Source organism: Ciona intestinalis, chromosome 7 (assembly GCF_000224145.3).
Source record: "Ciona intestinalis chromosome 7, KH, whole genome shotgun sequence".
NCBI lineage: Eukaryota > Metazoa > Chordata > Ascidiacea > Phlebobranchia > Cionidae > Ciona > Ciona intestinalis.
Window position 1 is genome coordinate 421,145 of NC_020172.2, and position 27,428 is coordinate 448,572.

At 37.4% G+C, this 27,428-nt stretch overlaps 1 protein-coding gene across 1 annotated transcript; it reads right to left on the reverse strand.

Annotated features, from left to right (window-relative positions):
* Window positions 1–53: 53 nt before the first annotated feature.
* On the reverse strand, window positions 54–27,172 carry LOC100182772 (calcineurin-binding protein cabin-1). Its single transcript, XM_026834978.1, has 32 exons — window positions 27,010–27,172; window positions 26,569–26,747; window positions 26,280–26,392; window positions 25,854–25,936; window positions 25,446–25,796; window positions 25,070–25,211; window positions 24,514–24,769; window positions 24,221–24,302; window positions 23,872–24,061; window positions 23,473–23,579; window positions 23,176–23,245; window positions 22,697–22,822; window positions 22,088–22,244; window positions 21,587–21,801; window positions 21,229–21,319; window positions 20,912–21,051; window positions 20,550–20,664; window positions 20,192–20,328; window positions 19,674–19,825; window positions 19,282–19,367; window positions 19,068–19,182; window positions 18,665–18,936; window positions 18,064–18,212; window positions 17,547–17,675; window positions 9,216–9,478; window positions 9,121–9,158; window positions 2,876–3,100; window positions 2,410–2,523; window positions 1,839–2,081; window positions 1,389–1,572; window positions 911–1,147; window positions 54–689 (listed from the first exon to the last, which is right to left on the reverse strand). Exons 1-32 carry the CDS (start codon window positions 27,050–27,052, stop codon window positions 466–468), a joined length of 5,028 nt encoding a protein of 1,675 aa, XP_026690779.1. The 5' UTR covers window positions 27,053–27,172; the 3' UTR covers window positions 54–465.
* Between the last annotated feature and the right edge of the window lie 256 nt (window positions 27,173–27,428).

The window sequence follows — 27,428 nt, forward strand, 5'->3', positions numbered from 1 at the left end:
GGCAGGCTAACTAACCGCTTTACTGGTATCTTGCTTGTTCCAAAGAGTTTATGTTTACCGTTCAGCTCATTTATTCGGTTTATTCACATTCCGGTGGTCGGAGGAAATAAGAGGAATGCTTTATGAGCAAATTAATCACAATAGAAATCTCATTTTTACGAAGCAGCAACAAAGCGGAAAGAAAACGAAAAAAATACGGAATGCTGCGCTGGGGATGACGGTGGCTGTTTGCCGTATGTTCTGCAGATAAAAGTCTTCTGTTCAGAATCCGTCAAAGGAATGTGTTTTGATTTTGAAAAACGACAAAAAAACAGACAAGAAATTGGACGGGCGGGAAACATCGTCTCGGTGTCGCCAGTCACGCGGGGTGACAGCGACCGACTATAAGAAAATGGTTCAGGAGACGAAAATTGTTGACATGGCAATTATTAACGACCGGGTAATCACCGGCGGGAAACAGAGACGCTACGTTGAACCAGCAGTTGTGATGACGGCGGTGTGGATTGGAGATAATTGACTTGTGATGCATTGGACAGCTTGGTTGACGGTGGAAAGAGCAGGAGGGGCTTCATCGGAGTATTTCCTCTTCCCTCGCCATGAGGTAGAGGCGCCAGCATCATCTTCGTCCTCACTACCCGAGGAAGACTCTTCGGCATCCGGGTCGTCATGGATCTGCATCATTTCTTGATCTAAAAGAAAAAATCGGAATTTAAAAAACGTACAATCATACATCCGTTAGTACATAACATCTCACATTTCCTATTTGCAACTTTAGCAAATAACCTTTTTCTTAAAAAGAAAAGAAAACATGGTCCATCTTTCCTAACCTACTACATTTTCGCGTTTTTTTACAATGTAAAACAGAAAAAACGTATTATCGACTTTACAACCGATGTAACATCTAACTGACCTGTTATACTCGGTTTCCGAACCAAAGCAGCCGACGTCTTGGCTAGGATGGACAGTTTAAGTTTATTTTTTGTGTAATCAGAGACGGAGGAGCTGGTTCGAGCGATAAGACGATGTCGATGATGCATCGGAGGTTTATTCTCAGAGTCGGAACTATCCTCCGGGAAGACATGCAGCATCCCCGCATTGGTGACGGGCACGGAAGTCGAACGAACTAGTTTGTTGCGTAAACCTTCGCCTGATGGATTTGAATATTTAAAAAACTTGTACCACAATTTTTAGTGCGTGTCTTTTAAGTCTTATACGCCACAACGGTAGCATCATCAAGCCTCGAACCTGGATATTCTTGGTTAAACGCATGCGTGCTAGCCACTGTGTAACGGCGCCAGTGAATAATATCACCATAACTAAAGGCAGAGGTTCCACTTAATACGTCATACTTAACATGTAAAAGTATTCTAAATACAATATATTTCCACCTTTCATGTCGGCCAAGTGGCCAAGTTTGGGGTCCATTTTCGGCCGTTTACTGTCTTTTTCCCCTTCCTTCTGCGTGGAAGTGAAGGCGCTTTGTGCGGAATGGGTTAAGCTTGATTGTGGTAAGGGTCGAGTAGGTGGGACGATTCGTGTGTATTTTATGCCATCTTTTTGGACGATGGTCACCTGGTAAGCACACGATGTTAAACAAAAGTATATTCAAATTTACGCACCGTAGTGTGGGGTGGTATATAAATAATAAACAATATTTTATAACTGTGTTATTAACAAATAACAAAGCTCTTATAGAGTCATGAGGATACGACTATATAGTCCCGTTAATACTTTTTGCTAAACACAAAACGTGACAATAAAACAAAATGAAAACACCATCTTAAAATACGGATACACTCTTGAGCAGAGCGACTTAAAAAGTATGCTTTAAATCTTACCCCTTCCTGACCGTTGGTTTGTAGACTTGTTGAAGTAACTGGACACTGCTGGTTCTTGTCTGACTTTGGTTCTTTTCTTGGCGATGCAAGCGACAGTTCCTTGACGTGATTTGCTGCAGCCTCTGAGCTGTCGGCTTTCGTTACTTCTCCGTGACCCTTGGAGTGCTCCGGGACTCTGCTCTTGCAACCTCCGGACGTCGTGGAAGATACGGAAGATTTTGAAGACTGTGTAGCTGCCTGCAACTGAGGAGATGGAACATATTATAAAAAATAGAGTACAATATATATAAGAGTAACAAACCTAAAATACAAACAATACTGTGGGGTAAGGTAAATACTGTTGTCCGTTAGACGTTAGCATATAACATCACTTTTTCTCAATCATGCTTAAACAATTAACAGGTAAACATAATTTGTTTACTACCAATATGGGTTGATAAAACGGAAAAGATGGGTCATCTTACATCGAGTCACTATATATAAAAATACGTTTTTAAGCTAAAAACCAACGACATAATGTTAAGTGTAACGTGTTCCACGTTAAGTAGCAAAACTATAATATTTTTCGAACCTGTTTCTTATGAGCGATGTGCTGTTGGCAAAATCGGATGGCTTGCTCCAAAACTTCTCCTACTTTGGAGGGAGTGAGAGGAGCAGTGGGAGAGGAGGAGGAATGGGAGCGCTTCTAAACACAAGACATTGTTTATAACAGCACCAATACATAAATAATAAAAAGTTCGTCGCAAAAAATACACTATACAAAAACAGCATATGCTGATAGTCCTATTATACATATTTAATTTACAAATTCAATCTTTTAATGTAAAGTTTATTTTTATTTGTCTAAACTCAAAAAGAATTGTTGTTGATTTGTAACAAAGTCGTAGAGGAGGAAGTCATATTATCGACAGCGACCAGGATTTAACTTTGTGAGATGTTGTTGCACAGAGTATATGATGAATGGTGAATTAAGAGTCCACACCACACACTGTTGTTTGTGCGGTTGTTTACTTTAGAAAATTTACACAAACACTCACTCCGACTAAGCATGTGTATTTGTGGTAGGCGTCCGCTAGAAGTCGCTGATGAGTAATGTCGTCCGGGTCGGTCTGGACGTCGACTTTGGTCGTAGAATCCGGGTGTTTCTGTGTCTCTTGGTACACCTTGTAAGCTTCTATAACGGCACTAAGGCATTCGTCGGCGCTGGTGGGTTTACCAGAGGTCATACTAGCAGTATACGTGTCGCTATGTAGCTGCGGTATCTAGAGAAAACGGTAGATTGTTAATTTCACCGAAAATTCGATATGGCTGGTGAAGCTTGAGGATATTTATAGGTATTGTGTGACTCGGCGCTGAATATCAACCGCAGACACCACTGAATGGAACGAGACAGCGAAGATCACGTTTCGTGAACTCAAGCGATCAAGAAATGACTGCTTTTAAACTGATCGACTTATAAACAAATGCAGCTATATATGGTAAACTATTAACGCCTTTGCATTGTGCATATGTGCTAACTTTTCTAACAGCAACTAATATACGAGTTGCAATTATCTGGTTCGTCAACTCGTGATTTTTTTTAACACTGCTGTAAACTTTCAGTGTAGTGCAATAATTTAAAACAAAAGGTAACCCCGTAAAAATGTACTGTAACTGCTGTAAATGTTCTACTAGAATACAAAAGCTCGTAACTAACACTTGGTAACGATAATGTTTTTGCCAGTGTGGGCTCGGCACCATAAGAAACTTCACCAGTGACGAAATACACATAGCGGAGTTTGGTTGTTGAATGTTAATGCGAGTTCATACTGCGGGTAGATAAGTTGTCGGGAAAATGAGTCTGGCTTGGTGGCTGGAGGCTGTTCGCAATAAACAAGGGTACGGATTGGGTTTAATAAGCTGCAATTGACAGGGAATTGAGCGGACCGATCTGGAAAAGGCCAGAATAAACCAGTTTCTTTGAACCGAATGACTCGCTCCGGGGGCAGAGAATTGCAGAAAACAGCGACGAGATTACGAGCTCGGCGAAAAATCGATTGTTGCAACATAAAGGGTGGGCAGGTGCGGCGACGATTGGTTAAGCCAAGTGACATTTTCCGTGAAAGAGCGGATTGTAAAGTTAGGTTTGATAAGAGGGGTGAGTGCTCGCGCTCAGACCTGCAATTACCGTTTTGGTTCCGCAACATCGGAAATTAAAGGAGGATGTGGGGAATCAAGGTGGTTCCAGTACATTTGAAGGGAAAATGCAATTCGGGTTTAATTATAACTCCGTAAATCGCACGCACATGTAGATCTTTTTTTACAAAAACGGGGCAGTTTTTATATCTTATGGTATATTGTCGTTTGTCTTGTGTTTAAAAATGTATGAACCAATGGTGTGGCAGGCAGTGCAATATACACGTTATACAGGATACAGCTGAAGTATCAGCACCCGGGTTGAAAAACATGTTTCCGCATAGACGGAAATCGGTCACGCAGTTTTGCTACCCCTTTATTGGATAGCCTTTATGATCATCCAAGTATGACTCACCAGTGGGTATTGATTTTCGTTAGAATTGATAAAACGGCCGGCTAAATATAGTCGCCATTTCGAAGCGAGTCAACAGAAGGGGCGTGTTTGCGCACGGCTGACGAAATACCGTGAAACAAAGGCAACATATTGCAAAGAGAGAGGTTTGAGAATTCAAAAGCATATCGTCAGCGTTGTCGTGAATTTTTTGCTGATTAACTGATGTGTCGTGATTCATTGCGTTATGTTATGAGTGGCTATGGTGACAAAACTTATAAAATCGGGGTGACATCATAATATCATATGTATTAGCAACCCTGTTAAAAATATATTTTACCCTGCTTCGAAGTATCCATGCAAACGAGTAGAGCAAAAGTACCACAGTATATAGTATTACATACACCATCCAATAAAGTACCATATATGGGTGTAACTGATTTTAAACAATATAACCCCAGATTTTCAATTTCAAACAGTGTGATGCCTGTGCAAGACAATAAACATGTTTACACGCGACGGGAATTACCAATAGGAGTAAACTAGTAAAATCACTAAACCAGCATGTTTTTGACGTGAGCTGCCTATGGGAGTAAACTAACATTTTGGGCGCTAAAGGTTTCGAAATCTGAACTAACGGTTGAGGTTAAGGGGCGTTAGAAGTATGATTTATTCATAGTTGAAGGCGAGAGGGCCACGCCGGATCAGCAGCGGCTGTTGGCAAGCAGCTTGGTGAAAATCAATAGGCAGACCTTGCAAAGCATGCGGTAAGCCTCTCATTCATTATATATATTACAGTAATTGAACCAGTACAAAGCTTAACGTTTGGAGTTCGTGACAAATGTGCAAATAAGGCGTGGAATAAGGAAGACGCAAATCTACACAAGGAATTTAGTAACTTGACGCGAAAAAACACAAAAAACAAGCATTTTGGAACGTATGGTATATACAAGGCTTTAATAGACTAAAAATACTAGAAGGAAGTGCATCGGTATATTTTATCATGGGTGAGATCTGGGTGTTTAATGGTTAGTTGGAATGATTTTTCCATGGAGCTAAAAAAATTACAAGGTTGCTTTGTACAAATATGCGCAAACACAACATTTGTTATCTCAGAATCGAGGTGTATAACTTACTCCTCAAAAATCAATGTAATTTATGTTTAGTGCTTACAAAGAACCACATGACTAAACAAGTTTCACTGTTAATATAGTCGAGTGGGTAAGATGAACAATGAACATGTTGTAGTTATCTTTGCTTGTCTCATTTCATAATAAACAAGAATTATTTACAGAAATAACCCAAACTCTAAAGTCGCGTTGTTACTTCGGCTTCATTGCGTTGGCGTTTATAACATTATATTATGAACGGTTGTATCATGCATGTATTAAGGAGGGCGTATCGAAAGCAAAAAATGCATTAGATGCACCGGCGTGACACTGCACAATGTAAATTAGAGGACCGACCTGAGTATGAGTCATGCCCTGGCTTAGGGGGACCTTAGCTAACAAAGGCCGTACCAATTTACTGAAAATAGCAAGTCCAAACCGATGCTTATCACAATAATAAATGAAGTAACCTGAAAACAATAGCATAGTTCAATATACAGAGATCCACATCTGGCCCTTATCTGTAATTGCACAAGCACTTTGGAACAACAAAGTTGGACCAGGTGCAACATAAGTGTCTTGGTGTGTTAGATAAACAGTTGGCCTAAATTTATAGCAGGCCTATATCCTGACTGTAACTGTAATGGAAGATTGGTCTAGAAAAATGAACAGCTTTAGGTAGGGCAGTGTGTTCAATACCAAGTACAGTCAACAGTTCTATGAACTAAAGGGAATTTTTAAGAGCTAACCATACCAAAGTAAGGTAATTGAGATGCAGTTTTTTCATTTACAATGTTACACTTACACATGATATAAACAGGCTAATACACATAGACTGTAAATGTTTCAATAAATTTAATGTTATTACAAGTCAAAAAAATGAACTGAATGTCAATTTAATTTTTCCCAAATTGTTTGTTAAAAGCTTCTGGGATGGTTTGAACTTTAGGAGAATGTTCTCGGTACCACACTGATGTTACACATGATATAAACAGGCTGTTACACATGATATAAACTCCTAAAACATTTTAAACAAATATATATCCTAAAATTATAACAGGACATATTTGGCAGTGGGTTTAAAAATTCAAGACAAAAAAAAACAATCTATTAAACAGCGTTCCCCAAACACTTGATATTTACAAGTTACAACAGTAGAACTCATCTTCTAGTACAACAAAACACCAACAAAACAAATGTAACTTAATTAGAAGGGGATTTGGTTGTAGTTTAAACGTTTGGTTACGTTCCTAAATTTATCAAGCATCTGAATAAATACTGTGCTACATGCTGATATTCACAAGTTCACAACAATAAAATGAGATTTTCTGAGCAGTTTCAATGTAAACTTTCAGCTCATCTATTGATACAATTGTTTATCTCAAAGTTAATTCAAGTGCTTCGGTTTAAAAACTAAACAAACAACTTCTGGTAATACTGAACATATTTTTCAAATCATGCTCATGTATAAGTCAGTGCTACTGAAATATTTGAGTTATCTAAACAGGACTGACTTATTCAGATAATAGACAAACAAAACGCTGATAAGTTAAGTATACCAGGACAGAAAACATTGCTTGTTTTGTTTGGCCGCATGCCATAACAAACACATAAGCGTGCATAACATGATAGTTTACGATTAATGAGCTTACTATCAAATATACTAGCAGGTCTATAACTTTCTACAGCAAAAACAGCAGTATTCAAAACTTTTCTTTTGTTTGTCATTACCTTAATACAATATTACAAAGGCTAACACACAAAACTTCGCTTTGTAGATAATGGTGGCTAACGTAAAATTTGACTGCCTTTCTGTTGTCAGTTTTCAGATTCTAACTGGTCGTATAATACCTCCTACACGATGCGCTGTATGGTTGAGAGTGTGGTAGGCAGTGCGACAACGATGGCAAAGCCTTTTTTTAAGCGTGTTCGTGCACGCGTTAGAGCTTGTTCTTTACTTTAAGACGAGCGGCGCTCGAGTGTGCGGCGCGCGCAAAGCAGACGGAAACGATCTTCTATTTTTAGAGCGGGGCTCGGAGACCAGCAGGGCCGTGGAGGCGACGGAAAAAGTCTCCTTCTCTCGCCGACAGGTTCGTCCCAACTGGAAAAGCGGCCGTGAAAATCGGCGAGCGGCGCGGTAGTTTAGCTAGAGGCTGATTTAACTAAAGCAAACTAAAAAGTGCTCGAAAGTCACAATTACGGTTACAAAATTTTTGGAAATGCAAAAATAGCGAAAAACTGTACGTCTAGTCACGAGGCTCGATGCTTTATATTTTACAACGCAGCTAATGAATCACGTTACACGTATCCACAAAATTGGTCCACTATTTACTTGTTCAGAAATCCCAAGCTATTAAAGCGACACAAATAGCTGGCTGAGGTTGTTGCGAAAGCCATACGACCCGGTTTAAGACTTAATAGCCCTTGAATCTGAGTTCCCCTCGCTATTTCACAGCGGCCATCGCAGCGACCTGATGGCAAAAATACTTTTATTGGCTCGTGCACAAGCGGTGGGACATCAATCAAACTGAAAGTTCAGTATTGGTTTAATAAGTAAACAGCTGGAATAATAAATACCTTTCATACTACACAATGTACACCTGCAGCTTTGAAGGCGCAATCCCGGTAGTATTTTTTTTTGTTTATTACTATTGGTATATTTCATCTTATCGCTGCAGGCAAGTGTTGCTGAATTCTACGAACCCAAATAACCGCCGCTGCGGTTGGCCTTGCGTATGCAGACCAGTGATAAATTCGATTGCTTCGAGCGTTATGAATAAACAGTATACACTTTCTTGGTTTGTGTGGAACGCAGCAGGTATACAGGTTACCGCAATCGGTCCAAAAATAGCTCCATAGATATTTCTAAATATAGCTAGAAGTTGGAAACTTCCTGTAAAAAGCATTATGCGCGGATTAGTTTAGCAAAGCATCCTCCTGAATGCTGCAATACAATCACTTATTACAGCGACGTGCGGAATAACCAAACCAACTAACCTAATAAGGCAACCATTAAATTTAAATGACGACTCGACTAACAGACTCAAACGGGTTCTACAATTCATGCTATGTAAATTTCACACCATCGCTACAGGTTACTACAATGCCCATACATTATAATATAAAGCGGACAACCAGATCAGAGAAAGCACCAACTGATCGGTATAAACATTATAGACTACCTTATAGCAGCACATGAATGCGTTACTTTATAACAGCAACTCCCCTTTTCGCATTGAAATACAAATGGCATATGCATGCTGTTTTTTGAACCATATAGATGGCAATAATGATGGTACAATGTGTACGGATTCTTATAACAGGCATTTATGAAACAGACAGTTATGTTTGGATGCTACAAGTTAGCTGCGGGTAACTTGGCTCTTTAAAAAATGTTCCACGATTCGAACAAACGTTACCATTGTTATAGGCTATACTAAATAAGGTAGTCAGCAAAATATATATACAAAGACAATGAATTGACGGAATAAGTGCTGGCCTGTTTAAAACGCCACATGCTAAAAAAGATTCCCACATACGTGACTGCATGAGGTGTGTAAGTTGGGTAAATTTAGAATGTGGCGTTGTCCGCCTGTTGTTTGGATAACGGGCACAACACAAATACTATATATGAATATTTCATTGCTGTTACGCAAGCACAACTTACCAGGTACTTGGAAGAAAAAGTCTTCGAGGTCAGTAGGTCTGCAAGAAATTGATGTAATTGAATGAAGCAACGTTACATACACTATATGTGCTTACCCGGGGGTAGGGGGCGAGCGAAAACTTGTTCAGCTATGTGGAGATGTATAGGGTCACTTTGATCTGATGACGTCACAAAAGATTGGTTTAACGATGACGTCACAATCTGGGGTCCGTGGAAAGGAATATGGTACGTGTGATCTTTAGGAGAGGGTAGTAACTGCGGTAGTGGTATAGCGCGCAGTTTTCGGTTGAGCAGAGCTCGGCAGTAAACAATTGCTCGCCTAGCAAGCTGTATCCTGTCCTCGTCGCGCAAATATCGTCTGTGAGAAAAATATGTTTATTAGCCGTGGTGCTTAAAAGAAGCCGGGCCGACTGGGTTCCTGTGAACCCCTGTTTAATAGAATATGGTGTTAGGTTTCATACTAGCTTTAGCTAACCTAGCAATTTTTAACGATCATCTTCTGCTAAGTATTAGTATGAGCGATTTTCGATTTTATTGCGTATACCGCATACATAGCTATTGTTTCGTGAATAGCAATGTTTACAGTGACGCAAGACAAAGTGCGTCAGTCCCCGTTTTGTCTATTACATCCGGTAGCATGAACGCGAGCTTTAGAGCAACCCTATATAAAATTTCCATGAAAGATGAGTGGCAAATACAGGATTTCTTAAAAATGAAAAGGGCATACAGCAAATAAATCGAATTCACGGAAATCTACCCATTGCCCTTAATCGATTTTTCGGAAGAAAAAAACAATGGTATCTGTTTTCAGGAACTGTAATACTTGTCTTACCAACAGTTTGACAACATAAGTTGTGACTAAAAATTTATTCTATTTTTATATTTTATATTAGTGAGGTCATTAACAGAAGGCCAAGCGTTTAGGCCAAATTTCAAATTTGACTTTACCCCGACAACTGGACTTCTTATATACATACGATACGGGTTTGAATGAGCTACATTTTAGACCTATTTATCCTCGCGGGGTACGACAACAGCGGTTGTTACAACACGGATGTTCTACTTCGTACACCTAGTGTCCACTTAAGATTTGGTAACACGTGTAAGTTTGAGGGTGATTGTTTGTTACTAACATTAATATTGTTGTTGAGTGTGCTCGATGCATTACTAAAGCTTAAACACGCAGCTCACACAGGTGCAGACCAACGGGGTTTCACCATTTTTTTTGTGCAGACCAATTACTGGCAAAGCGAATGCGTTACGTGACGTTGGATCGCATTGCGTGGTCAATTTGTTCAACGACGAAACGATAGCTTGTTAGTAGGAATGAATTATGTATAGTAGGTTAAAATAAAATGGACCATGTTTTCATTATCTTTTATCGTCCACTGGTAGTAGACAAAGAATATATTTACAGAATTAAATAACCGTAACCTTATGACTCTTAGTGTTATTAATTGGAAAAACACGATTGGAAAATCTGGAATGTTATGTGAAGTATTCATCTTTCCCCACAGTATTATATCTTTGGAAATAAACATTAAACACAAAAATGAAACCAACAAGCAATTCAATGTTTACTGACAATTGCGTAAGTAGGGAGAATGAGAATGAGGAGGAGGATTGAGACGTCGGTTTAATGTTTAACTAAATACGAGGAACAAAACTAACGGATGTAGTTATGTTGTTCTATATGAACCTGACATTGAAAGAACGACAGTATGTAAAGTTAAAGTAAACTGTGGTGGCATCGCGTAATATACGAAAACCGCTACCTTTAGAAAAAACATCTATACTCGTGAAAATGATTTATGCCTCTAGTATTAAATCGGGTTTGACAAGTATAACCTCTAAGTGCAGTTAATATGCCTAACAATATTTAGGTAGTATGCTAACTGCGGCGGCGAAATCGCAGGTTCCCCGGCGTTCCTGGCCGCAGGGACTTACAATAGCAATCAAAACATGCGTTTGTTGATGCTGTTTTTTTAAGTATAGCCAACATTGAAGAAAAACGTCTCACTTTTGGGAAAACCAGCTGCCATAAAGGATTCTAGCCTGGATGAAGTACCAACCCTACCAGTGTAATGGCGGTGCCATCAACAAAAGCGCAGATAAAAAATAAAACGTAAGAGCCGTTTATACAGTTCAAGGGTTTTCGTCAAGCTATCGTGGTGTGCTATTGAAGACGAGTGGCTCCTTTAACGGGAGTGGAAACTAAACAAAGCAATCAATTCTCAGCTCCCAATAGAAAGTGAACGACGACCAAAGCTAAGTTTATTTGCATTGCTACTCGACGACCTGGCTCAAGCGACTTGAACGGCGGTCACGAGGCGATATTGCACTTCTAGATCGCAATTATGCTGCACGGCTGGTAGGCGTTGCTTAAACGCAGCACGAATTGGGTATTTTCGCCTTGCTTCGCGGAAAGGTAATTAAAAACACGTCCTTTACCATGGTAAAGTACTTCCAGGGAAATACACAAATGGACCATAAGTCATCGGGATTGGTAAGAACGCGACAGATTGGCCGCAAAATTCGTAGAAAGAACGTTTTCGATACGATCGGTCGTCGCAGCACGCCTGCCTGAGTCGTGAGCGGAGTTTTCAGGCGATCTGTTAAATTTAGCCCAGATATGCGTCGTCCTGGAACGATTTCTGTAGTGTCGTGTTTTTTTTAGACGAATATTACAGCAGTCCATTATATGTGGGCTTTGGTAAAAAAATCTTACATGTTGAGGCTTCATTTAAATTGTAAATTTAAATAGTGTTTATACGTCAAGCATTAAGATAATAATCACATACAGACTATTGTAAATGGGCTAAACTGGACATTTAAATCCAATCCTCTTCGCTAAAGAATAAAGCTACCATTTATATAAGACACCTTTCGGCTTTGCACTATCGATCGACAACAAAAACAAACGGTGTCAAATTGGCTAAGTGAACAGGCGTTGGCAATACACTAGAATGTCAATACACGAAGAAATGGGAAGGTTAAATTGGAGACAGCGAACCAATTTTCTACTGAGAACATATCCCGCTGGAAAATTGTGCCCGATCCAGTCTGGTATTTTATAAACTGCTGCTAAGCAAACCAGAAAAACGAAGTACCTTGCTCCCCCGGGCACTAACAACATACTTATCTGCGTGTTGGTTATATTTAGATCGGGTATGAAAGCGTTCTGTCACGGGAGATATGACGTCGGGCAGGCGGGCACCTGCGAGGCGTACCACTGTGTTGGTTTACACAAGCAGCCGACAATTATGGCTTGAACTAACACTGAGGTGGCTTTTCCAGTTTAAGCGCCAGTTGTCGAAATTGTAAAAAAACACTGAACACTGCGACCACGAGGAAATAACAAACGTAAGAATGCGCGTTTATAATTAACTGTTGTTTTGTTATTGTATGTTACAAGACAAAAACAGATGCAGCAGCATTTCTTCAACCAATTAACGGCACCCCGCAAAACACAGGAATGCTCCTACAAAAAAACGAAGAAACGCCGATGGCAATTACCACACGCAGTGTAACTTAACAAATAAACAAAAATTATGTTTTGAATAATACAAATACGTTTCATGATTATAATAATTTATTACACAAGTATAAAACACGCTACTAAATAGCTCCAACCGCCTTTCTCTAAATGTTAAAAAAAAACAAAAGTTGAAGTCAGCGCTTTAGAAAGCATTGTGTATAACTGTATAGTGTAACTATTATCTATTTAACTGCAACTTCTCAATAAAACAATCCCAACGTACTTCATAATAAGTAGAATAAATATATCTGCATTTCTTTGTAACAGTTAAGTTATGCCGCTTTCACCCGGCGTACAACTTTCTACAACAAACTACATGTTTCACATCGACTTATATTGACGCATTCGTTAGATGCTTTTGTCGCCCGTCTTGAAAAGCTGCTTTCTGGATCAGTCCGTTCACGGCGTCTGGTTAGTGATGCGTGACTGCCGCGAAAGAGTGAAGAAGCGAGAATGCAGACACAGAAAAAGAAAAAGTGTCGTTTTTTGCTCCCATAATATTAAGGAATCCCTCTGATGGTTTTTAGAACAGGAATGACCGGAAATCACATGTCAATTTGATTTAGGAGAAATGTTTCGTAATTATGTTCGCTGTAACAGCTCGCTTCAAAAATGTATTGCTAAAGTACCCTCTCAAATATAAACTAAATACACTCGTTTTTCTATGTCCCAAAAACCAAGCAAGTTCATTTATAATTTATTAGTTACAAATCAATAACCGAATGCATCAGAGAATGTAGTAAATACAATCTGCGTTTTCTGTCAAAAATTCCGTTCTAGGTCTGGATTGACTATCGGTTCAATTTATAAGATTGTTGGATATATTTTAAGGACGTAGGCAAGCTAAATAACCCTTATAAACGACGGTAAATACAAAACAGAGTGCTTTGGCCTTTATCTGTATTGCGATCGTTTAACATCTGTGTTTAATCGATAACAAAAAATGCGAATTTGAGTACATCCTGTGGGATTCTATACCTTCTGCATTTATTGCTGCGCGAAAATATCGGTAATCGATAGGATGTCAACTACACAGTAACCAAAAATAAAACGTGGATCCCATTTAATCCTCTGTAAAATACCTGTTCTACTGGCAGTAGGTACGCGTTCTTACACAAGACAGCTTTTGCAAATAATTTTTGTTTGACTAACAATATCGACGAGGGAAACCAACTGAGGTTTGAGCATGCCAGACGAAATTTTGGCATTTATAGTATATGGTATATAACATAATGCTGACGTGCTAAACCGCGAAAAAAAACCATACGGCCTAAAAATGATTTTGGTTCAGAAACTACATTTTAAAATGTAAGTGTGGGATTGTAAAATATGTTGCTTTTTTTGTACAAAAAAAAACAGTAAAGAAGTATATACATAATGTCAATGTCGTTTACTTGCAAGGCGCAACTATGATCGGTATGTCATGAGTGGTGGGGTCGTGCAAGTACGTTCCTTCAGTTGGTCCGCTTACAGATTAACTCTAAACCGCTGATTTTAAAGGAGATTAACAGAAACCATTGCGTTGTTGTTGCATATGTACCAACTACTGCGAGTAAAGCTACGTAACAAGTGCTACGGTAGATTATACTGGAACCACAGTGGCATCTAACTCCAGTATACACAATGGTGTTAAATGTCACTGAGCTTAACAATTGGACGTAACAGTTTTGCACCGGTTGCGAAAATTCCCGGGCAAGTGATGTAGATTTCAGTTGCTGACAAAAATCCCCAACCTCAATAAAAAGAGAATAAAAGGGAATTTTACGACTGCGAGTCTGAACGAAGTTTTGGTTTAAATTAAAAGGTAGTGGCCACATTTGTTGGATCCGTATATAAAACTTACAAATAATATATGAATGAAATCAATACATCTCGTTTGGATGCGACAGTTTCTTATAAACCACTACCGTTAATAAGCGGTGTTTGATTAAGACATTGTTTGTCACTTTCTATCTGAACCTCCTTTCTACAAAGATAGGCGGTTTAAAGGTTCATTTATTATTGCGAAATGCGTTTCGTCGGGCGACTAAAATAGCATTTGGCGGAATGCCATGGTACAATATGCTTAGTTTGTGTTTACATATCTGTGGTAAAAGGAGGTGGCGATAACGCAACCAGTTGGTACAGACCGGATTAAGACAGACAACGTCACTGCCCGTCACGATAGCCGTAATCAGATTCGAACGGAGTTTAGAATTAAAAATCGAAATTATTTTCGCCTGTAGTCATAAGATAAAGAAAGAATGTATATTCCATTTTTTTGTAAAAGGTTTTTCTAATTTTCGACCGATGTCGGTGCTGATACACAAATAATTCGGAAGTCTAATTTTACAACATACATATGTGTGGACTAAAATGGACATCATTAGCATATATACTGTCACATAGTTCGTGGCGGGGTTTTTAAAAAATAACAACGCTTTTTTGGAATCGTTAAGATATGGGTATTTATTTTTGTAATATTTTTGGTTACTACCAAATGGGGCAATAGAAGAGAATGAGAACAGGGGCCATCTTACTCCAACATACTATATTTAAACGTTGGGAAAGTGCCATTGTAAATTTTACAACGCATGAAATAAAGCCCAAACCCCCGGCCACTTTTGTGGTAAAGGGCATCGATGTATTAAAAAATGTTCATTTCCGCATCGTGCATACACAAGGGCAGAAGGCGTGAAGGCAAGCCCCAACACGCCCACTCTAACCTTCAGCCAGCTTTAGAACACCAATGTCCACATTCATTACCTCCGGGTAAATGTAATGTCCTGATGGCCAACCTGGCAAATTAAACCACTTGTGCGGCGGTAATGGTTATGCTTCCTTAGTACGGAATGCGAACACGGCATTCGCGTATTATAAAGCTTATTACGGCGATGCTTGCGTGTCAATTGTAAGTACGGTAAAAGAGTTATAGCTAAGCTGTATTTATATACTAAATATATGAATTACGCTTAGATTTTGAATTAAACACCTACTTTTCGTTAACAACACGATTAAAAATATAAAATATTAAGTGCCATCAGTATCCATCTTACCCTACAGTTCTCTATATATGTTAAACTATGATCGCGTAAGTTCCAAAACAACGACCGGATTACGAAAAGTACGAGATCACAATTCGGTTACTTTTACCCTTACAAAGCTATAATTCGTAATTGCGATTGGGAAAACGACGCAATTGGTGAGCATTCTGGTCGTATTGTTGCATGCCTTTAATGAGAAAGTAGTAAAACGCCATAGTGGGTCCGTGTGTACTTTGTCTATTAATAGCAGAATATACCGCTGGCATATGAGAATTCACTCCTAAAAACATAGGTTCTCCTAACAGCTAACTCGATCCTTCGTTCTGCCAATACTTTAATTATGACCGAAATTTTATTTTAAACGCATCCCAGAACCTATGTTTCGGTTATCGCAAACAAACTTGGTTAACCCCACGCGCTTGTGTAAACCCCAAATAAAACCACTCTGGCCCACTGTATTAAGCAAGTTTCTGTCTACTAAAACGACTACCCAACAAGTATTCTTAATGCAAAAAGAAAACTGAAAATTTATGAAAATACCCCTACGCTTGAAAATTGAACTTTATATCTTACTTTTACAATAGTGTAAGAATGTTTGCCTATTTACTTTAAAAATAAACCTCATTTTACTGTGAAAAACAATTCCTCTAGTTAGTTTAGTATCTGTCTAATTTTACACTCACAAGCAAAAAAAAATTTAAGTGTAAAGCTGACCTTTTCAAAAAATGCATTGTTGTAACTGAAAACTTGCTATTTTCGTCCCACAAATAACAGAGAAATAATAGCTGCGTATCCTAGTAATCCTCTATCTTGTTCATTTCTCCTGTCGGCATTGAAGAACGTGTTTTGTCTACACAAGTTCTTTTACAGAAATAGCGAATAATATTTAGAGAGCGAAAAACTTACGTAGGCAGGTCTGTGATTATGCGCCAATAAAAGCGACTATGTCGTCATAACTTCTTTGTCCAAGGTGGCTATCACAGTTTAACCATACGCACGCACTTCATTCATTGTTACGTCACAAAACACGCTATGACATCACAGATCAAGAGTTAGTTTGCGTCTTAAGCGCATTGCGGTTGTCATTCCAGCTTTAGAAAACGCTGGCATTTGCGCGAAAATTGCGGACGTTTCTAAATAGGTTTTAATCCCAAGGAGGTGTGCCAACGTAAGCATAACTGTGTCTATCATTTCTTGGAAGTGCGCTATTTAGAATACGCTTGGCGCCAACAGATTCTGGACCACGAGACAGATTGTGAGTTTTAATTTAGCCCGTCACTTGTGCATTATACACAATGAAGTAGTGTTGGTACCGAATACAACTACTCGTGTTCTTAATTAGTTCCTCGTAGGTGGGGACTGGATTCGAGTTACTATGATTGTTATTCTCATGCTCACGGTCAAGCTAACAATGCGGCAAATGGTTTATGGCTACAAACACAGCAAACATTATAAATTAATAGAAACATTATTTTACTTCTTTTTGAATACAGTAGCGAAGATCAAATTAATTAAAAAATGATGAAAATCGTATTGGCAGCAAAACGACAAAAAACGGAGTCGTGACATTGTCATAATAATATTAATTTTCAGCTTACATTAGTTACTTTAGCGAGATTTGAACGTGAAAGTATTGAAGTCACCACACAGACTAGATCGTTTAAATACCGGCCAGATTGTAGGTTCGACAGTCATTCATTTTTTGACATTAAGTGTACTGCCCATACATACATGATACATCCACAATGTTAGCAACGACGAACCTTGAACTTATTACCTCTGGGTTACAGCAAACAGGCGTACTAATCAAATATGCTACAGCGCCGGTATATTTACATTACGTTATGTAAAAAAGCATAACTTACTTTCCGTGGTCAGGATTCCTGTTAAGCATGTTATGCAAATATAACAAAGTTTCCGTGTGACGTAATTGTCTCGTGACCTCAATCAACAGCGACACGCAGCGATAAAGATGAAATGAAAAGCTCCCGGGCCTGTGACAAAACAACAAGGGGTCAACACTGCGACGTCATAAATTTGATTATGACGTAACGGATGTTTTAAGAACACACCTAAATCAAATTAACCTAAATATCTTCCAGTGGCGGGGAGCGGTCGTTATAAAACGGGTGTTTTGTACTATACATCTAATGCTTACCCACCAAGTTACACATGTAACTTTGAGGGTGATTATTTTCATCTCATGTCTGCCTGAGAGTTGATTAACGACCACTGGGTTGAAGCAATTGCCGTTCGGTGTCAAGTTCAAAGACACATATACATCCACAATGGTAGCACCGACGAGCCTTGAACCCAAAGGCTCTGAACTGGAGGCCACGCTAACCACTTTGTTACCAGGTTGGCTGAACTTCAATGTACTACCTGTCAATATCATCAATTGGAATCCTCCATACACCGTTAAAAACGTTGGTCTTGTTGCGGTCGGACAACAACCCAGGGCCCGGCATGTGTTCCTGCTGTTGCCATGGTGACGAGCTGCCCAGAATCAGGTCGACTGACCACTGAAGGCGCTGTTGAGACGAAAAAAAAATACAAGGCGATGAAAAAAAAAACGGTTACTAACGTCACGATTTTAAAATTTATTTAGTTATGGTAACATTCGGTCGTAAATAAACGGAAGAGGATAAAGGGGACCGAGGTGGTGGAAGAGGTACGATAAGTTTACCATGTTGAAAAGAGGAAAAAATAATATAAATGTCTCAAGGAATATAACCCGGGTTGCCACATAGTACTTCTCACGATATTCAGCCAGCTGCAAATGAGGCTGGTAGTTATGAATCTGTAATTGAGTGCCACCATAGGCTGCAACAATAGGGTAAAGGAAAACTGCATTTAAAGAATTTCTAATACAGGCTACTGAGTGTTGGGTCAATAGGCCAACTTTTTCCAAATCCCACGTTTCAAGAAGTGCTTCGGTATGTGACCTTACCAATATAGAATAGAAATTATTATACAAGCTTACCAGCTTTCTAGGGTAGTGTGCATAAAGGTGAGCCAGTCTGTATATGGATTTATTGTGAAGAGGAAAACGACCGGCACACAATTTCAACGCCCTTTCACATGCATCTACTATTGCGTCACAGTCCGCTTTGTGACGTAGAGGATTGTGGATTGTTTCGACCGGCGGGGAAACTGTAGTTGTAACGGAACACTGCACTCCACTTAGCGTTGTTGTGACGGTTGTGCAATCGTCAGGTGGCGCCGTGGAGCTGGCTACTGATGGTAGACTGTCTTCTAAAAAATAATAATCTCTTTTGGGCAAAATATGGGCTATAACAAAACAAGGGGCAATTGTAGTCTGGTTTATCATTTTTGGTTATTCGTTTATTGAGAAAAGATAGGCTTTAACGGGGGAATACCCTTACCCTGGTTCTCTTCTGTTTCAATGTTAAGAGCCTGAAGAACAGAGTCGGGTAGCAAGGAACCCATCGTAAGGTCAGAAGACTCTGAAACGACGACCAGTTTCGAATGTGGAACAATCTACCAGAGAAAATATAAAAAGTTTTGACCAAAATATACACAAAAAAACACTTGTGGCAGAGAACATTGGATACAATATACATTCTTAACATTGTTTACCTTTTCCGCATCAGTGGTGTATGATGTCATAGACTTAGATTCTTCTCTAAGAACAAATGGGCTGTTTGCCATCTCTTCTACCAAACCTGGAGTGTGCAAAAAATGATGGTAACAAAATAATATATAATACACCATAGTTAGAATTAATCAATAGGGTGTGAGGTGAAGATAAAAATGAGAGTGTCTAAAAACATTTAAGTATCCTGCATTAAACAAAATGTTACGAAATTGATCAACCAGCAAAACATTCCCCCAGTTTGGTATTGGTGTACAATTAGAATTAAGATAACGCAATGAACATGAGATATTTAGGGTTAAACGTAATGTATTTTGGCCCATGTTCTCAATTTCAGAGCTTGATACTTTTAATGAACTTGTCTACACCACCTTACCTTCCATATATTGGATTTCTGAATATGAAATGTTTTCTCCATGCTTGAGTATATACTTTAATATGGAAGAATGGATTCGGAAATGCATCTCTAGTGCTTCAATGGCGTAACCTGACACACTGCCATACTTCGCTAAAATTTTCTTCGGGTATCTAAAAAAGACATAGTTAACATCAGTAAATCTGGAATTAAACCAGTGAAAACCAGTTTAATGTGGTCTCCTTGTGGAACATGTCTGGTGAAATAATTTACAATAACAAATTTGGGGACTTAAATTCTATATTTCCCAAAAATATGAAAGCATACATAATTACATTGTATATGTACTGTTTAGTGAGGATATCTTTGTTTCACAAGCAATTGTAAGATATAGGTAAGGGGTTGATATACATAGAAGCCATTAAGCTACATATTTTTATTTGTATAACAACCGTATTTGGGTTTACTAAATACAGATACTATTTAACCAGCTTAAAAGCTCACTTAATATAATTATATAAAAAGTAGAAACTGCTTACTTCGCTCCACTCTTATGCAGCAATACAACAGCAGACTGATATAGTTTAAGGAACACAGTTGGTGGATTGCCTTCCTTCTCCATAAGTTTGCCCAGCATATAGTTGGTGAACCATTCTTCTTCATATATATCATCATTCTGTGATAACAGTGTATAGTTGGAATGAAGGTCACTTATTGACCGTAACGAGGCGGCAACAACAATTATCACAGGTGTCCCGTTTGATACAACTTGTGCAAGTTTACGAGTTACCAAGTATGTAACTGTACCAATACTTTTGAAAAATGTGCAGTTATTGGGAAACTCAGTGAATTTTGCAAACGTTTAAATACTGAGAAGCAATATTTGACTTCTCTTACATCACAAGCTTGTGCGCTTCGAAAACTTTTCTTTGCAATTGTGATCATTTGCTTCTGTTTTGCTTCAATGTTTAATTCATCTCCTCTTATTGACTTTGATTTTCTCATTAGTTTTCTAAAACAATGCAAGACAACAACAAAAATTAGACAGTTTAAAAGAGATATAGTGTAACTAAAGGAGAGAAATCCTCTTACATTGGGAAATAAAGGCTTAAAAATTAAGGTTGACAAGTAAAAAAAAGAAGTTAAATGTACTGTTTAGTTTAATTTTACATGCCTGTTTTTTCCAAGAGGTTAAAAACCTTTATATCAGAGCATAGATAAAGGGTTAGTACAGTGCCATATATACTATGACCCAATACCTTGAGTACATAGATTGAATCCAGTAAGCCAACGATCCATATTCAATCCACAGCTTAACACTGTCAGCTTCTATACTTAGAGCTCGTTTATAGCAAGCTAAAGCAGCCATGGCACGTCTCTCTGTACCACTGTCTGAAAACTAAAGCAAAAACATTTTTTTTATAAAAAAGCAAAAAATATTAATCAAAGAAAAACATTATCTCGAGCACAAAATTAAAAATAACCGTTCTACAAAAGCTAAACGACTGAAAATCTTATGACCCTATTTAAAATAAAAACAAGATAATTGGATAGCATATATAAAGCGAAGACTTACCTTGTGGTGAGATTTTTTTGACTCGCAAAGACGAAGCCTGTCATCTATCTGGCTTGTCCTTGCAAGGGCCATGCCCGCCCACGAGTCAAACCTAGGAAGTGATTATTATTTTATTTTTAACTCAAATTCAAATAACTAAAAAAAACTCAAATAACTTAAATGCTCATAATAAGTGGTAATTATCAATAAATATATAATTTAATTTGTTGTACCAGTCAAGGTTTTGTAAACAACACAGAAAAAGTTGGAAAAGGGATTCATAATTTACAATTTTATATAAGCCAGAGTCAAAAGCAAACCATTTTTTTTAATTTAAAAGTTAAACCATTAGTCAGCAAAAAGCAAATCTTAAAACCACCTTTCTGGGTGAATCCTTATGTCTAGTAAGTAATACTTGACAGCTTTATTTATTTCATGATTTTTCAAGTTAAAATCTCCAAGGAGGTAGTACATGTCAGCGAGGACATCGAGCTCTTTGTTAGACGCATCTGGAGACTTCAGTGATCTAATTGTGACATCACAGTCTGCCTCTATGAACGAGATAACCTCAGCCTCAGTGTTGGGAATTTGATCCTAAAATTTTAAAACTTTATATAAATTTTGGATGAGTTTAAATCTTTTCAGTTTTTGACATAGCATAAGCATGGTGAAACAGCGATGCTAATTACAACGACTACAATAAAATATAAAAAAAGAATTGTTTTTTTCATTTATTGAAAATATTTTTTTACATATTTTAATTTTTTTTTATTTTTCTAAATGTTTAAAATGTTTTTTTAAAAACAAAATATAATGTACAGACTGCTCTTAAAAAGCGTTTTCAGTTGTTGTAAATTTTTAAATATTTAAAGATACTTACCAGCAATGCATCAGGAACCAAATGCAATCCACGTAGAATAAGTTGAGATAGATCAGTGGAAACGGTGCTTGCTTTAAAACTGTCGAATTCTGGCAAGTGGCGAGGTCGAAAGTAACAGAAGAGGGTGAGAAAGTCGGACCATTTGAGAGTCGACTGTCTGTGGAAGTGGGGGTTGGGTTGAGTTTTACATGACAGTAATATTGTTTCTTTAATTTAGTTCGCAGGGGTAGTTTTGGAGCATTGACAGCGTGCATGAGGTGTGGGGTAATCAATCTGGGATGTTTTAGATGTCGCCCATTAGTAACTTTATAATGGACATGAGATAAATGAATGTTCCATGTTGTCACTCGACAGTGAGCATGAGGTGTAAAACAAGGTGTAGCCCTAGGTGTAACGACCACGCTTATTTTCTTCCAACTAAATGTAAATAGGTTTTTAACCGTAAGCGTGTTTTACCCACTATTGTTTTGATCGTTTTAATGTTTTATTCTGTCTTTTCAACTAATACATTTTAAATCTTCACTATCGTAATCAAAGTAAGAAATAAAAGTTATTAATATTATTATTACAAGCATGGGATAAAAGTAAAAACATCACCAACAAACATACTTAGCAGAATGTTCTTGTATTTTCCTTGTCTTGGGTTTAGCAGGATATCCGTATATACAGAAAAATATTTGATCCAGAGATGAATTGAGTTGTTCCAACTGACGACTATTCGTTAATTCTTTCATTCTACAAAACACGTTTCAAATATAATTTATAGATTTTAAATTTAAAAGTATGGTGGTCAACTTTGTATGTGTAAAGGATTTATGCGTGTGTTTTATATGCGTGTGTTTTAAAGTTTAAGAACTCTTGTAATAAAAATTTAGTAACAATATCTGGGCAATAAGGTTATAAGTGTATTACCAACGGACACATTTCAAAATTTGAACCTATAAAAAGTACAAAAATATAACTTTTAAGAACCTATACATTTTATGGAACATGAAAAATTTGAACCAAGGGTCACAAGTAGCTGGTATCAATATGAAAATAACATTAGAATGAAAATATAATATTGGAGTTGTGTTTCAAACACTTACCTTGGAAACCTCTCTTCAATCTCTTTAATGTGGAATCTTAACAACGCTGCATTTGAACTACAGCACATTCCTGTGTTGTATAAAGATCACATTATTTAGAAATCATGCAAAATGCAGTTATACAAAGAATCAGGAAAAGTAACAAAAATAAGGTACTGGCGTACAATTCTCTTTGTGACATCATAGTAAATAAGAGAGCCCGAAAGGGTAATACATTTGTGGGAACATTTTTAGTTGGTAAAATTTTCCAGTGGAAGTTGGTGGTTAAGTAATATGTGACATGCAATATTTGTTCACCTCGTTCACCCATCCACTGGTGGGCAGTATCGAGCAGGATAAGTGATTGTGGAAGCCTGTGATTGGTTGATTCAATGCCACAGTCATAGTCCGATGTTTTTACCAATCTAAAACCAAATATTTATGTTTCATCTTGACATGGTGCATGAGGCTCATAATCTGCATGTATTGTGTTTAAGGAACACAGCTTGACTGTGGGCATAAAGCGTATAAACCTAATAAGAAAATAAATAACTTGACAACGACTGCAAACTTCTAAGTATTAATGGCAGGCACTGAACAATACTCCATAAAACTTAAGAAAAACATTAGACACATGGCAGTGTTTTTAAAAATAACCAACATGATCATGAAGGCTTATAATCTGCTCAAGAAAAGCTAAACAAATTGGCAACCTACCTGTACAGTGTAGTCCACATATGCACAGTCACATGGGTGGCACCGATTTTTTCCGGAAAAGATCGATTGTTTTCCATTTCAGTAAGCACAAAGTGTATGACAGAACAAACATTATGTGTGAAGTGAGTAATAACTGCACTGTCCAGATTTTTAAGCAGGTTTTCATCTTTTCCAAGAATTCTGTTAAACGCTGTTAACATAAAAATGTGAAAAAATATGTTTTTTCATTCTTTACATGTTTTACAGTCAAAGGCAGACATTTTTTGTTGACAACTAGGTTATAAGGCTGCTAAAAATGGTGCACAAGTTATATGGATGTAAAATAAAACAAGAAGATAGAAAACTTTACTTTGAAATGCAAGTGTAATGGTAGAATTCCACTCCTTGCTTAGGTTGATGTTGCTGCTTTTAACTGTGGAGTCTCCAGTTCTCTAGAAATATAGAAAAAGTGATAGTATCATATTTTTGGGGTTATGTAGAAACAAATTGTGGGTTTAATTTTTTATTTTGGGAGTCATGGCATATTAGTTTGGCTCTTGTATTGTTACTGAATGATAAAGTTTTTAAAAAATATATTAAACTAAAAGTCTATTACATAAATTTACAAGTGATGCCGACATAAATGAACATGACAACACACACCTTGTTGTGAGATGCACTTTTTGCATTGGTCAACACTTCATTAAGAAGACTGGGAGCATCCGTGAAGAGACCAAGATGATCGGAGAGCTTCTCAAACGAAACGAGGAGCTGTCGAATCTGCCTCGCTCGATGCGGGTGAGTGGATGCAGGGATCAGGGATGCGGGAGTCCTCCGAAGAGTTGGCTTGAGTAGCTTTACCACCTCATCATATCGCTCACGATCAAAAAATTCTTTAACATCCTCCAGAACTTGTGATCTTATAGAAATAGAGAATAAAAGTAAAAAAAAAATAGCCATGGTTTGAAAAGCAATTTTAGACAAAGTGTAAAAAAACAGTATTTGCATCAAAATAAGGTTACAAATTAGAAATCGTGAAGTTAATACTCTCTAGGGTCCGCCTATTTAATTTTTTTAAATTCCAAATAAAACATGGGGAATTTTGGATAATAAATTCAGCTTAGTAATTTTGTACAGAAATTATAAAATTAAGATCAGTTTTCCTTTAAACTTTCACAATGCAAAATCATTGACATATTTAAAATAAAATGCTGTTCACCGTTTAAGAATTTCAATTTGTTTTATTGCAGCATCCTCAGTGAGCAAACCTCCATTCTTCATGTTAGGAAGATGAACTTTTATTGTGGCCATGAAGTCTGGGTTATTTTTGACGGCATTTTTCTTTATTATGGCCAAGGTTTCTATAGAAAGTAGATGTTATGATAATATGTTTTTAAAGTATTATAATATTAAACTATTAATAGTGAAGACCAAAAATTAAAATGTTTGCCAAACGTAATCCACTTTTTTTTCTATGTGGGTGAGGTCCTACAGCATGAATGCAATGGACCTGAAATTTATACCAGAGTTGGAGTTGGCAATATCCTTCAGTTACGACACCTAATTACTGAGCCGCAACATAGAAATTAAATCACCTTGACATGTTTCCAGATCATAAAGTGAAGACTGATTTCTTCCAAGAAGTAGAGAGTATTTGGAGCGAACCCACAAGACTCTGATGAGAAAATATTTCCATTCTCGTGATTCCCTAACATCCAGAATTTTGTCCCCAACAGATGCATCAGGAAGAGCAGAAGATGGCTTTTTCAATTTTTCAACATTTTCAGTCGAACTTTCTGATTCAGGATTAAAATTTCCAGTGTTTTCAGATTCATTTTTTTGTAGTGTTGCCGAAGTAAATTTGGGCGAGGTATCAAAATACTGACGATATGAAACAGCTTGGAAAAGAAAAGCGATGTGTTTTCCAAGGACTGTAAGTCCACATCCTAGAGGAATCAAATAATTATGATTTGAGAGCATTTCTAAAATGTGGAAAATCTTACCCTCAATTTTGTTTTTACTTTGTAGACAATCTACCTCACATTCCACATGGTTAAGAATAGAGAAGAACATGTTTTGGACATCTCTGAAATTTAGTAATTAAGATTTAACTAAGGCTTAGAAACAAGTCCTCATTAAGGTTTATGTTATTGGTAGTATTTTGGGGTTAAACAAAAACAAAAAGCGAAACTTTTATGCCAAAAAAAACTTGTTTAAATGTGTGCATAAACTTAACTGGCCAATTTTTAAAGTTAAACAGTTCTGAGCTGTAAGGACAGCATCTGGTTACTCGGTATTAAAAAGTAGTTTTCTTTTGTGTAGGAGTGAAACAATAGGATAAGCAGGCCGGGGGCATCGAATTTGGGCCAGAGTTGACTGGTTACCTCAAAAAGATACTTATTAAATTTGAATGTTAGACCAAAACTCACTCCTTGCTTAAATAATCCATATCTTCGAGATCTGGATAGCTAACACAAGCTTCAAGGATTACAAATATTCTAACCAAAACTTCCCTGATTCCTTCTGTCCATTGAACCGAACTCTACATGAAAGTTACAGGAAAATTATATGTGAAAATTTAAAGTTATTTGGTACAGAGATTTAGCATTTTTAATTTAATAATGCCGTTATCCACTGAAAAGTTACAGGTAGTATAACAATCTACCCCAAAATTCCAATGTACCCACAAAATAAAATTCATTGCTAAAAAAACTTTACCTTTTCAGCAAAGAGCTTGGAAAACTTTTTAAGAAGATCAAGGATTCCATCTTTTTTATCTGAACTTGTCCGAAGAAACTCTAAGACATCTTTTGATTCCGAAACTGCATCGGGATACATATGAGCAACTTTTACTGGTTTTGCTGCACTGGAGGTGTCCGCATTTCTAAACTTTGTCTCTGGAAAATAATATTGATGAGTTAACTGTTTATTTGGACCGAGATTTTGGTCTAATTGTGATTAAGCTGGAAATTTACTAAGTTTTTCATTTAAAAAGAAGGCTTCAACTTTTCAAGTCAAACTGAAATACTACTGAAATTTGAGGTAATAATTTTTTAGTTAGTTGTAACTTGTAAGCTATTTTAAACACTTACAGTAAGGGCCCAGTGCTGGGTCAGTACTAAAATAAATAGAAATTCGAAAAAAGAAACTAAAAGATACCTGTATTTTCCTCTGTAGTGGAAATACTTGGAAGGTCCTGCATAGATTCAGGTAAAAGTTCCAGAAGGTTCTTTCTGTAATCCAACCCTGATTCGATGTCTTCAGTAATAACTGGTTCCTGCAACAATTTTGGTTTCGGATTAAAAGCCTGTAGTTGGTTGAATTAAAACATGCCGAAATTTGAACAATAATACTTATTTTACCCTTGCATGGTGCAGGATTTTCTGCAGTAACGTAATAGTGAATATGAAACTTTTTTCAATTAATTTCCATGTCACTTTTGGCCCGCTATAAATACGAATGATCAAGTGCTTTCACGAAACCTCACTTTTCAGTGCTAACTATATTAAGTTTGTTCTCCCACTGTATTGTGGGAGTTGTTTAACTTATACTGTGCGAGTTATAGTCGTTAGTCGTGA